The sequence below is a fragment of the Misgurnus anguillicaudatus genome, chromosome 24, assembly GCF_027580225.2.
Source record: "Misgurnus anguillicaudatus chromosome 24, ASM2758022v2, whole genome shotgun sequence".
Classification (NCBI taxonomy): domain Eukaryota; kingdom Metazoa; phylum Chordata; class Actinopteri; order Cypriniformes; family Cobitidae; genus Misgurnus; species Misgurnus anguillicaudatus.
The window spans coordinates 37,553,000-37,567,020 of record NC_073360.2 but is presented as its reverse complement, the minus strand read 5'-3'; the positions used below and the strand labels follow the sequence as shown (position 1 = coordinate 37,567,020).

Below are 14,021 nucleotides of genomic sequence, written 5' to 3'. Positions count from 1 at the left end.
ACCCCAGGAAAAAAAATTCTTATTTTTCTGCATATATGAATTTTAATACATCAAAAACCAAAGAATCACTATAGATTTCAAATCATGTCAGTATGCAGAAGGAATACATTTTAATAATTATTTTACCATCCTGGTCACACTGGGCTGTGTCAGTGAAGTAAACATAGGCTAACTAAATATAGGATAATTTTAGTGAATTAACTAAAGATAAATTAGACTATATTACACCTCATTAGATAAATATTCTTCTTGCCCTGCGTGCATTACTGCATGCATACTAACTGTAAGATGTAAACATAATGCAAGCCTGAATTTTACTGAAAAATTTACTGAAGCAAAAGTAATCTTACTTCAAATAGAAGAGCTAAACACTAAAGGAACAAGTTAACAGTCAGGACGAGTGAATTTCTCTTCTTTTGTTATTTAATAATTAACTTTAACAGGTACCGTTTATTAGGCTTTAAGACCGAATGCAATAAAATGTTTAAGCCAAAAGATAAACATGGGCTTATTTAAACTCCGTGCATGCAGGCTACACTGTAAAAAAAATCCGTAGAAATTGCAGCTGGGTTGCCGGTAACTTACCGTAGATTTAAATTTATGTTTGTTCAAAGTTAAATAAATTTTAAACATTTACAAGTCTTTGTCTTTACAGAGTAAAACTAAAATAACAGCATCAAGCAAAACATTCTGGGAAACAAAATCTGAAGCAAAAAAAAAAACAGAAAAAGGTTGATGATGATTTCTGGTTCCCAGAATGCTTTGCATGAGGCTGTTATGGTATAGTTTTATTTTGTAAAGATAAAGACTTGTTAAGTGTGCTTGCAAAAGCACACTTATTGTTCTTCTTAAGTTTTATTATTATTTTTCCCGGGTAGATTTTTTTGGCCAGCTCTAGCGATTAGACCGTTTGACACAGAGACACCGTTCAAACTTTAAAATGTTCGGGCAGTACCGGTGTAAGTTGCTTGAGAAGATAAGGTCACAGATCGATGTCGTTCTTCCACCATATTGGATAGAACACAAAACCTTAAAAAAGTTTCACAGGTCACAAATTTTGTCCAAACTTCACGAAAATCCACGTACACAATCCTTGGACCAAGCCTCACAAAAGTTACTAGAAGGATTTTTGATTTTCGGAAGCGTTTGCCCGTCACAGCTCAAACTAAATGTGCGTCGACGCCGCCAAAACAGGAAGTAGTTTATATCTTAGGAACGCTTTCACGTATTGAAACTAAACTTTGTACATGAATTTGGGTCTCAAATGTGAGGATGCACAACATCAAAAGAAAAAAAAAAAATCTAAAATTTTACGCCGCCAAACAGGAAGTAGTTTATATCTCAGGAACGCTTTCATGTATTGAAACCAAACTTTGTACATGAATTTGGGTTTCCAATGTGAGGATGCACAACATGAAAATAACATTTTTTTTTCTAACATTTTACGCCGCCAAACAGGAAGTACTTTATATCTCAGGAACGCTTTCATGTATTGAAACCAAACTTTGTACATGAATTTGGGTTTCCAATGTGAGGATGCACAACATCAAAAGAACATTTTGTTTTCTAAAAATTTTACGCCGCCAAACAGGAAGTAGTTTATATCTCAGGAACGCTTTCATATATTAAAACCAAACTTTGTAAATGAATTTGGGTCTCCAATGTGAGGATGCACAACATCAAAAGAAATTTTTTTTTCTAAAATTTTACGCCGCCAAACAGGAAGTAGTTTATATCTCAGGAATGCTTTCAAGTATTGAAACCAAACTTTGTAGATTAATTTGGGTCTCCAATGTGAGGATGAACAACATCAAAAGAAAAAACATTTTTTCTCAAATTTTACGCCGCCAAACAGGAAGTAGTTTATATCTCAAGAACGCTTTCACGTATTGAAACCAAACTTCGTACATGAACTTGGGACTCCAATATGAGGATGCACAAACTAAATCTGCGGCACCAGAGCAAGCACACTTTTGCAGTTCCTCCGGAAATGCATTTTCTAGTTAATATTTAAAATTTATTTAACTTTGAACAAACTCTTGCCAGTAAATAACATACATTTAAATCTACGGTAAATTACCGGCAACCCAGCTGCAATAACATTGAAATTTCTACGGAATTTTTTACAGTGTACCGGTGGATGAAGCGTTGTATCGCGCATGTGATGCGTCGCGTATAACTCAGTCTAATCATTATACAGTAAAAAGATCTCAGGTGAATGCATGGGAACAATAAACTGAGGGAAACTCTGTCTAAATAGCATCATACCATCATTTAATATTCCCTATATTAATTTACTAATAAAATCCACTTGAATTAGTGACTTAAAAAGGGTTATGTGCCTACATTTATGTATTTGCATTTTACCTATACTTCTAATAAATACTTGCACATTAAAAACTCTTCCACTTTGTTTAGTTTAACAGATTTGTATTTAACTCTGTTTCTCTTAAATTGAGTCGGAAGTTTTTATTATGGTTGTTTCAGCTAAATGAAGAGGTTTGGCCATTAAAAGGTATTAGCATCAAATCCCACAACCTGTTTAAAGTACTTTTTTTCTTTAGTATATACAAAGATGTTAAATAACAATGATCAGTCTGTAATTCTTAAACATTTATATTAGCTAGCAAAGTAGAGAAGTGTCATAATGTGATTATATCTACAGTTTAAAGTGAAGCAACTAAAAAATAAAAATAGCATGAATAATAAAGCGGTCACAGTGTGATTATCTTCTTATCATATTTTTATTAAGTCTGTGTATCTTCAAATCGCTGTCCATAGTGTTGTTGTCTCTGTTCCTCCTTTTTTCCATTAACAGAAGATCAGACTGACATCTAAAAGCTGTTAAAACACACAGACTGTTTTCAGATCTGTTCACAAGATCAATCTCAGAACAAAATAAAGCACAAAGAACCAAACATGGATTTCTGTGATATATGACACACATCAGGCTAGAAGACTAAAAATAAAATCAACAGCTTGATATTCAATCCTTACTTTAAATTCTTCTGGTCACTGTGTCACGTGTATTTATTTGCATTCTGGTGCAACTTTTTTTGTAACTTTATGGGGTGGTTTTCCAGACAGAGATTAGTTTAAACCAGGACTAGGCCTTAGTTTAATTAAGAATATAACTAGTTTTAACAAACATGCCTAAAAACATTACTTGTGTGCATTTTGAAGCAAAACAAAGGGCACTGATGTATTTACAGATATGTCAGTGCAAGTTGTTTTCAGTTTGGACAGCTTTTACATTTATTTTAGTCTAGGACTAGTCTAATCCCTGTCCGAGAAACCGCCACTACATGTGTCAAACACTGTCAGATTATGATTTTAACAAAAATCTATTGACTGTCATATAAAAGAAACAATTCTTCATGTTATTAACACAGCACAGCAGAACAACATCGTCTTTGTTCAGTCAGTTTTTCCTAAATTACTGACAAATCGAAGACTTTACACTTACCGCTAACAATATCCCACATTGTTGTCACACAACTCATATTGATAAAATTCACCTTACTACCTCAACTGTGTGCTTTTGCACTGGGCCCACTTCATACATTCTGCACTAATGTACAGTGAATGTCCTTTTCTTTGTTGATATTTGTATATTTTTGTAAAATATATTTTTGAGTATTTCCTTTATTAATTTTATTGTCACTGTCATTTTTAAGCATCAATACACCAAGACAAAGTCCTGTACATGTAAACCTGCAGTACTTGCCAATAAAGATTATTCTGTTTGTAAAAGACAGATGGTCTTGAAAAATATTTCAATAAAATAAAGTGAAAATGGTAAGTTAATGTTAAATTAATCAGCAAATGCTAATATTGTGTTAACGAAAAAATAAAGACAATACATTAAAACTTCAAAAAAAGTGTCAAATGGTTAAAAATAGGGATGGGCATTCGATTAAGTTTTCTTTGTCGATCGTCAGGAGAATTAACGATCGACTATCGATTAATCATTAATATTTTTATAATAAAATTTGTTATTTAACTTTTATACTTAAAAAATGCAATGAATATAAATATACAGCGTGTTTTTCCTCGATGAGACCTTTATTACAAGATCAACTTGTGGCAGACAGTAAAACTATGTTTCAAACATATATGTGCATGCATGTGCGGTGTTCTAAAGCAGCGGAACCTGCAGCTGCGAGCCAGCGTTCTTAAACAGAGACCTCATTATTAGTTCCAAAAAAATTTTAAAAACAGATTCATGTTTAACATTAAATTAAACAAAAAACATAACACTTAGATCTGAAAGGTTTTGTCAAAATGTAACTCAAAATTATTCAAGCCAGAAGAAAGTGCAATAGCCTTCCTAACATTAGGCTATAACAAATTAGGCTACTTAGCCTCGTGAAAAATAACTAACTTTAGTAACTCGCATAAAACTTCTGCACCAGTCTACTGATTTTTTTTTTTGAGGAATAGAAGCATGTTTTGGGGTCAGACGCGACCGCAACCCATGGTGACCGTCAGTCCAGCCGCCGCCGAAAACAGCCGCTCCAAGGAGACTGACCGGGATGCACAGGTACCTCAGCGCTAACTTGGCTTATTCCGCATACAGAGTATGTGTGAAACAGCGTGCGTTTTCTGAGCCCCATTTACCATTGTATAATTATACTAACATAGTCTTTTAGTTTTTATTTGTTGTAAAACAACAGTAGACACAAATTTACTATGGTCTCCAACTCCACAATATACCATAACCATGGTATTTGTAGTAAAATTGCGGAAATACAAATCGTTTTTAATCTGCAAAAAAAACAAACATTTTTACAATGATAAAATCATGGCTAATTTTCCTAAGGTAGTAATTACAAAATTATATATGTTTGAAAGACGGAGATGCGCACCTGTCAATCTATTACATAACAGAGCGAGGCCAGAGACAAACATGCTCATAAACGGGAGTAATATGGGATAATGTGTGCATCTTTGAATAACTGTAAGTATACATTTCTTTTAAATATTTGTTTGTCATATAAACTTTTAAGACATGGCCTAATAATGCTTTTTTTCACTTTTATTGCTCATTTAGACTTATTGTGCGGCTAACAGCGTTTTTGACGCATTTACCTCAGAGATTATTTTAGCAATAGGCTATTGCTTTTTTCCGGTAATAATAATACAATTTATATTTCAATCCTGTTTCATTGTCTGTTTATTCATTTCATTATGCTGTAATGTTAATGTGATGATATTTATTTGCCATATGAAACGTGCCGTTATATGAATACTTTTGTATAATATTCAAATTATATGCGGAATAATGTGTGCATCTTTGAATAACTGTAGGAATACAGTTGCTTATTTTTGTCATAAAGTTTTGAGAAATAATAATATTGTGAGGATTTATTTCCATATGAGACGCTTTTTGTCGTTGAATACTCTTGTTTATTATTTGGAAATCATATACATACAGTGGGGCAAAAAAGTATCTAGTCAGCCACCAACCGTTCAAGCCCTCACACCCAAAAAGATGAGAGAGGCCTGCAATTTCCGTCAAAGGCACACGTCAACTATGAGAGACAAAATGAGAAAAAAAAAAATCCAGAAAATCACACTGTCTGACCTTCCAAGAATTCACTTGCAAATCATGGTGAAAAATAAGTATTTGGTCAATAACAAAAGTTTATGTCAATACTTTGTTATATACCCTTTGTTGGCAATGACAGAGATCAAACGTTTTCTGTAAGTCTCCACAAGGTTTTTATACACTGTTGCTGGTAGTTTGGCCCATTCCTCCATGCAGATCTCCTCTAGAGCAGTGATGTTTTGGGGCTGTCGCTGGGCAACACGGAATTTCAACTCCCTCCAAAGATTTTCTATGGGGTTGAGATCTGGAGACTGGCTAGGCCACTCCAGGACCTTGAAATTATTCTTACGAAACCACTCCTTCTTTGCCCGGGCGGTATGTTTGGGATCACTGCCATACTGAAAGATCCAGCCACGTTTCATCTTCAATGCCCTTGCTGACGAAAGGAGGTTTTGAGTCAAAATCTCACGATACATGGCCCCATTCATTCTTTCCTTAACTCGGATCAGTTGTCCTGGTCCCTTTGCAAAAAAACAGACCCAAAGCATGAGGTTTCCACCCCCATGCTTCACAGTAGGTATGGTGTTCTTTGAATGCAACTCAGCATCTTTCTCCTCCAAACACAAGAAGTTGAGTTTCTACCTAAAAGTTATGTTTTGGTTTCATCTGACCATATGACATTCTCCCACTCTTCTTCTGGATCATCCAAATGCTCTCTAGCAAACTTCAGACGGGTCCGAACATGTACTGGCTTAAGCAGGTGGACACATCTGGCACTGCAGGAATTGAGTCCCTGGCTGCATAGTGTGTTTGTTACTTTGGTCCCAGCTCTCTGCAGGTCATTCACTAGGTTCCCCCATGTGGTTCTGGGATTTTTGCTCACCATTCTGGTGATAATTTTTACCCTACGGGATGAGATCTTGCGTGGAGCCCCAGATCGAGGGACATTATCAGTGTTCTTGTATGTCTTTCATTTTCTAATAATTGCTCTCACAGTTGATTTCTTCACACCAAGCTGCTTACCTATTGCAGATTCAGTCTTCCCAGCCTGGTGCAGGTCTACAATTTTGTTTCTGGTGTCCTTTGACAGCTCTTTGGTCTTGGCCATAGTTGAGTTTGCATTCTGACTGTTTTAGGTTGTGGACAGGTGTCTTTTATACTGCTAACAAGTTCAAACAGGTGCCATTAATACAGGTAACAAGTGGAGGACAGAGGATCCTCTTAAAGAAGAAGTTACAGGTCTGTGAGAGAAAGAAATCTTGCTTTTTTGTTATTGACCAAATACTTATTTTCCACCATAAATCGCAAATAAATTCCCAAAAAAATCAGACAATGTGACCCTCCGGATCCCCTTCCCCATTTTGTCTCTCACAGCCGAAGTGCACCCATGACGAAAACCACAGGCCTCTCTCATCCCTCCAAGTGGGAGAACTTGCACAATTGGCGGCTGACCAAACACTTTTTTTGCCCCACTGTACATAGTAGGAAATATATAATGTGGAAGGGTAGACTTGCAAAGTTACTCTGCTTATTGTGGAGATAAATAAACCATTGCAAAACTGCTGATTTGATCCATTCAGATCCTGACCACCAGGCTAGAGATTTTAAACATCCTTAATCCACACTTACTAGTCTGTCAAATAATATCTAAAATATATTGTTTTGTAAAAAAATTATGCTTTGTTCTATTGTTTATGCGGAAAAGTGTTCACAGAAAGTGTCAATCACATGAACGTTTTATGCAGAATAAGCGGTCAGCAGCAACGGGTGCTTGACGGATTCGCCGCACACATATGCAAACGCACTGCATACGGAGTATTTGTGAAACAGGAGTTAGATAAAAAAAATGCATTAGATTAATTGATAACAAATTACGAAATCGACGAAATTCTTAACAATCAATTATCGATCGTCGATTAATTATGCCCATCCCTAGTTAAAAATGTCTGTCATTTTAATATATATCATAGAGCCAAATAAAACACAGTTTAAGGTAGAAAAACGTAAAGAGACTTAACTACTGTAGATGAAAAGGAAAGAAAAATTACTCACTGTAGTGTCTTCAGTTTATATTGTGGATCATCCTTCAGCTCAGAGAGCAGCTTTACTTCTGAATCTCCCAGATTATTCCTTGTCAGATTCAGTTCAGTCAGGTGTGATGGGTTTGATCTCAGAGCTGAAGTCAGAGCAACACAACCTTCATCTGTGATATTACACTGCCTCAACCTGTAGAGAACAATGACACACACTACACTGTCTCATAGAAAACCATGAACTGTAGTTTATGTTATTGTTTAATTTATGTTTATTGTGTAACAAAACTTTATTGTATTTACTTGGTGTCAAACTCTCCTATAAAGACATAGTGATGTTCAGTACATCCTATAACATAACATATTTATCAAATATAACTGAAATATCCATGAACATAAATTCTTAGTGTGATGTGAATGATCAATGCAGATAATTTGATTCTGAACCTTCTGTTATAATGAAATCAAATCAGTTTTAAATTACGTAATTAAAGATGTTAACATAAATGTTGATTGTAATCCCAAATAGCCTGATTTAGTCTCACATTAAACTACTTGACAATGTCTCTATGAGATCATGTGTGTCTATCATATAGATGATCATACCATAATATCTCCAGTTTACAGTCAGGATTCTTCAGTACATCACAGATCAGCTTCACTCCTGAGTCTCCAAAATTATTACAACAGAGATGCAAAACTTTCAAATGTAAAGGGTTTGTTTTCAGAGCTGAAGTCAAAGCAACACAACCTTCATTTGTGATATTACACTTAGTCAACCTGCAGAGAATAAAGACATGGATTCATTTTGTTAGTTCAAGCATTATTTATGGTTTCATTTATAATTTGTGTGTGCACCTGTCATATAAAACATGACAATCTCAATAAAGGAAAATGAACCCAATGTACCTGAAGGGGTTAATTTTTCCGATAACAGTCTGTACGTACATTATACCGCTTATTATGTGCCAAATTGCCACGAATAAAGAATAAATATTTTGATATATTAAATCTATTAGTACAGGTCAAGATGACTCACAATACCTGGATAGGTGTTATCTAGAAATAACTGACTGACCTCAATTGACCAATCAGAATGAAGTATTGATTATAAAAACATCAAGTGATCATAATTAATGTTTGACAAACAGCACATGATCACCTGAGAAACATCTAAATGCTGATATGTGATATTCTGCTCTACTGACAGTAAGAAACTCATTCATATATATTTTTAATCTAGACTTGACTATGGCAAGTGTTTTTAATAATCTTGTTAGTTTCAAATTCATAGTCCAGCTCCTACATTACTGTGAAATATACTTTCTAAAACACCAGTAAGATCACTCAGATATTCTGGCATATCTGGTGATGGATCAGTGTGTTTTTAGGTATTTGTTCATTCAGTAAAACGTTAAAAGTAGAAAAAAATTACCACAGTTTCTGCAGTTTACATTGAGGATTCTCCAGTATGGCAGAGATCAGCTTCACTCCTAAATCTCCAAGAAAATTCAGTGACAGATTCAGATGTCTCAGATGTGATGGGTTTGATCTCAGAGCTGAAGACAGAGCAACACAACCTTCATCTGTGATATGACAACCCCATAATCTGTAGAGAACAATGACACACACTTCAATCTCTCAGTTCATAGCATACACATCTGATCATTATTAAAGGTCTAACGTATGAACCACAAATGTATAATTCTGTCTTCATTGTACCTCTTCTCTCTAAATCTCTGACACAGTGTATCTACTTGCTCATCATAATCTCTCCCTGACTTTATATAAACCCTGTTGTATGGTTACTTTTATGTTGTACTAAGAACCAGTAAATGATGTGTGAATATCAGAGAGATGATCTTACTCCAGTATCTCCAGTTTACAGTCAGGATTCTTCAGTGCATCAGAGATTAGCTTCGCATCTGTATCCCCAAGATTATTCCAGCTCAGTTTCAGATCTCTCAGATGTGATGGGTTTGATGTCAGAGCTGAAGATAGAGCTGCACAACCTCCAGTTGTGACATTACATTCAGACAAGCTGTAGAGAAATTTTTTTAAAACAAAAAAACAATGCTGGTGTGCATCTTGAGACAAAACAATAGCATTGATATACAGTATGTTAAGACAGTGGTTCCCAACCTTTTTAGCCCTAAGTACCCCCACAGCCCTATCAGTAGGGCTTAAGTACCCCTTCATCGAAACTAAACCAAAGTTGTGTTTTTAAAGACAGATAATTAGTAATATTAATTAATTAATTCATGTTAAACATTAAAGTAAAAAGCACTGACTGATGAAGCATGTTAATTTGTCTTGAGATTTTAAACCAGGGATAGAGCTTAGGTTAGAGGTCAGTCTGACATTATTATGAATTGTCATGCAGTCATTCTGAAAGATTAGCAAATGCAGACATTTAATATATATTAATCTGCAAATAAGCAAACCTTTTATCACCAAAACTTATCACACTATCAAAATATTAAAGGGGTTATAGCCTGAAAATCTGACCTTTTTCATGTTTAAGTGTACCCAATTGGGTCCCCACTTCTCCTATCAACCCAGAAAATGTAAAAAGAACAACCCGTTAATTTTAATTTGGTAAACCATTCTCTGCAAGCGTGTGAAAAAATAGGTCATTCAGATTTTGCCTGTTTTGTGACGTAGGTATGTCCAATCACAATAATACGGCCCCTTAATCTGCACTATCCAACCACGGCACTGCCATTTAGTGCAGAGAGAAAGAGAGAGAAAAGATAATTGACGGCACAATTGAGTTTTAATTTTAAAAAAACACCATCATTGCAATTAGTGTTTGCATTTCATCAGCTCATTTGCATTTTAAAAGACACACCCAAAAACTGCACATTTTTGCTCAGGCCTACAAAATGGCAATTTTAACATGCTATAATTAATTATCTGTGGGGTGTTTTGAGATAAAACTTCACATACGGCCTCTGGGAACGCCAAATAGTTATTTTACATCTTAAAAAAATTTCATCATATGACCCCTTTAAGGGCCAGCCTTACTAATAGCATGCACAAACCATCATTTTGGCGTTAAATAACGACTGAACTTACTAAAGACATGCAGTGGATATTTATCTCTGAAAAATGTTTTTTTTTTCCTGACCTTATTGCATACGTAGACATTTTCCTTTCAGACGCAACAAAGGGAGGAGAGTAGGCTATTTAAATTTAGTTTGCATACTTTTTTTTAAAATACTGTTTGCCAAGCCATGCTATGTTTAATTTGTTGGAGAAAAGGAGGAGGAGAAGTCAAATCAGGTGCTTTAAAACTTCCTTTAAACCTTCATCTTTCATCCTCCGGTTCTTCTTGTGTACTTTTACTTTGTTAGCTGAAATGTACACTTTGCAGTCCGCATTTTCATTGCGATGTCCTGTCGAGGAGCATCAGCTCTGTTTATTTGCGACCCTGTACTCTTTGCGCTGCTCTTAGTAGATTGCAATGGTCATTATGGAAATGTGCTTATGTCGTTATTGTGCCTGTGTTATTTTATTTGCGCCTTTGCGCCACTCCAATTGCCAATTGTTTGGAATTGTGCTCTCACGTTCTTTTTAGTAAATCTGGCCCTAAATATACTAAAATCTCAATTGAAGTTACTGATAATTAAAGTTCAGAAGTGTGCATAATAAAAGTTTTTGTCTTTAGAAACGATTCAGGTTCATTGATAATAATCAGATTGAAAGTTCTTGAATTGGACACCGCTATTGCGTTTTGGAGCATGCAGCGCATTTACACACGACGGCTAAAAACATTAATGATAAGATTAAAATTACATTTAAAGTAGTCATTTTTACAATGCTTTCTTCACGAAAATCTATATTTTAGGTCAATTACTGGACAAACGGGAGACATGTTTATTAAAAGTAAATGAGATCAAAGCAAAATCTAAATCTTTTTGTGTACCCCCGGAAACTCTTCACGTACCCCCAACGCATACCCCCGGTTGGGAATCACTGTGTTAAGATACCATACGTCAATGCAAGATGTTTTTATATTAAGGCAAAACAAACATGCATTTCAGTCTGGGACTAGGATATGCACTGTCCAGGAATCTGCCCCTTACAATTGAATGAGATTTTAAAAATTAAGTTCCAGGTTTTTTTTTAGGGTAGATCCCTGAAACCTTTTGATCTGATGGTATGAGTTATAATCAGTGTTGCCAGATCTCGCGAGACAAATAAGCAACCAGGCCTGTGAAAACAAGTGACTTTTCTACAAAGCTGGGATCAAGCCCAAATAAGCAACTACACTTTAGAAGCAAGCCCAAAAAAACGTGACCTGTGACTTTACAGAAAAACAAGCCCAAAGTCGCTTATAATAAGCGGACTTGGCAACACTGGTTATAATGTGCCATCGAACCATTAATAGGAGATATGCAGAGAGAGGATTCTTCAATTATTAAAATGCTAAAATTGTATCATTTAAACTATAATTACTTTTAAATTAATGACTTTTAAATTAATCTTACTCGAGTATCTCCAGTTTACAGTCAGGATTCTTCAGTACATCACAGATCAGCTTCACTCCTAAATCTCTTACATCATTATATGACAGATCCAGCTCTCTCAGATGTGATGGGTTTGATCTCAGACCTGAAGACAGGGCAACACAACCTTCAGCTGTGATTTTACAACCCAACAACCTGTAGAGAACAATCACACACACTTTAGTCTCTCAAGTTATTATTAAAATCATGCCGTGATTTTTCATTTTTGAGTTTGAATGTCCTCCTTAAATAAGCATAGGCTTACTCAGTAAACTCCGGTAAAAAAAAGGAGAAAAGGAGAATATGCACATTTGTTTTGTATTGAAGACACTGGTGTTTATTTTCCTTGAACATTTATGATTGAAACAGACATTTTATTGCAATACCTAAATACCTAATTTTAAGTTTTGGAGTCATTAAAGTTTCCCTAGGTGTGCAAGTAAGAATTTGTACCTTGTGATGGACTGGTCAATTAGCAACCTCCAAGAAAGCCAAAACCTTTATAAGTGGGCTCAGAAAATGGATGCATGTTACAATAAATGACACTCATCGTCTTGTCAGTGTTAAAACAAGATGCTCATAATTAATAAAATACTAAGTAACTATTAATTTTCTGTGAGTCCTTTGGAAATAATAGAGACAGCAGTCAAATCAGTTTCACTGTTAACCTTTTGAAAAGCACCCCCACTCTGGCCCAAACTATGAAAAGACCTACTTTCACTAAAAGGGTTGTTTTTACTAAACCACTTAGAGCAGGGGTGGGCATCGAGGGCCACAGTCCTGCAGAGTTTAGCTTCAACCTTAATTTAACACACCTGAATGTCATTTCCAAACAGTCCTGAAGACTTCAATTAGATTTTTCAGCTGTGTTTGATTAGGGTTGGAGCTAAACTCTGCAGGGCTGTGGCCCTCAGGACCAGAAGTTGCCCACCCTGATTTAGAGTATAAGCATAACTATGGTATCATTAGAAAGAAGACACTTTGAGCTTCCAGGTTTTCAAATTATTTTAAGTTCAAAATTAAAAAAGTTAGAGAGGCTGAAGTACATTGCAATAAAACATTTTTTGCATAACATCTTTTTTAATACTAAATATCTTAATGATAAATATGTGTGTGAAACCTAGAAATGCAATGATGCCAAAGCCACAAGTCTGAAGAAGTTATGTTTCACGTTTGAGGTCAATAGGCCCAAAAATTATTATTTATCCTTATGTTAGCATATGAAATGCAATTCCCCACCAGAAAATAAAACGACACACAAAGATCGTTGGATTCGTTATGTAATTGGCTATACATTCTGTCAATAAATATTTTACATGAAGTCATTCGAGGAACGAGCGAGTCAGATGACGTCACGATATTTGACAGCACTGTTTGGATACTATGTATTATAGTCCCGCTTACTTTTTAAAACAAAGTTTGAACACGGGTTTGAACGCGAGTGTAATCTCATACACAGTGTTACGACGTAAATGGTTCTCAGATTGTATATTATATTCTATTACAAGACATTCATGCGAAATCTGATGTAAACAACAGACTATATATCTATATTTCACGGATTATACGCATTTTTGGACAAAAATGGTCACTGGATGTATTCTATTAGGTGGTTTTCATGAGTTATTCACACATCTGAAACAAACTGGATTCGACTTGCGATCATTATATCAACACAAAGGTAAGACGTCCTGTTTATATTTTGCTTGTTGTCATCTGGACATCTGTCACAAAATACTACATTTATGATGCTAAAACATCTGTATCTCAAAACACAGACCATACACTAATGCTAAACCCATAGACCTTTTAAACGATATATAGTAATGTTAATATTATTAATGTTTATAGACAGCAGGCTATATAGATATTGTTAGCAGCGTTAAAAAAAAAACTGACGTCATCCCGCCCCCGAGCTAGTGCGCG

At 35.2% G+C, this 14,021-nt stretch overlaps 1 protein-coding gene across 1 annotated transcript in view; it reads right to left on the bottom strand.

The window, feature by feature from the left end:
* LOC129438575 (uncharacterized) overlaps positions 1-14,021 on the bottom strand; it is a 127,252-nt gene that overhangs the window by 52,561 nt on the left and 60,670 nt on the right. The window contains exons 21-24 of the mRNA XM_073863397.1: positions 12,078-12,251; positions 9,452-9,625; positions 9,020-9,193; positions 8,191-8,364 (exon numbers count right to left, since the gene is read on the bottom strand). Coding sequence (XP_073719498.1) covers positions 8,191-8,364; positions 9,020-9,193; positions 9,452-9,625; positions 12,078-12,251 — 696 coding nt within the window. The remainder of the gene's footprint in view (positions 1-8,190; positions 8,365-9,019; positions 9,194-9,451; positions 9,626-12,077; positions 12,252-14,021) is intronic.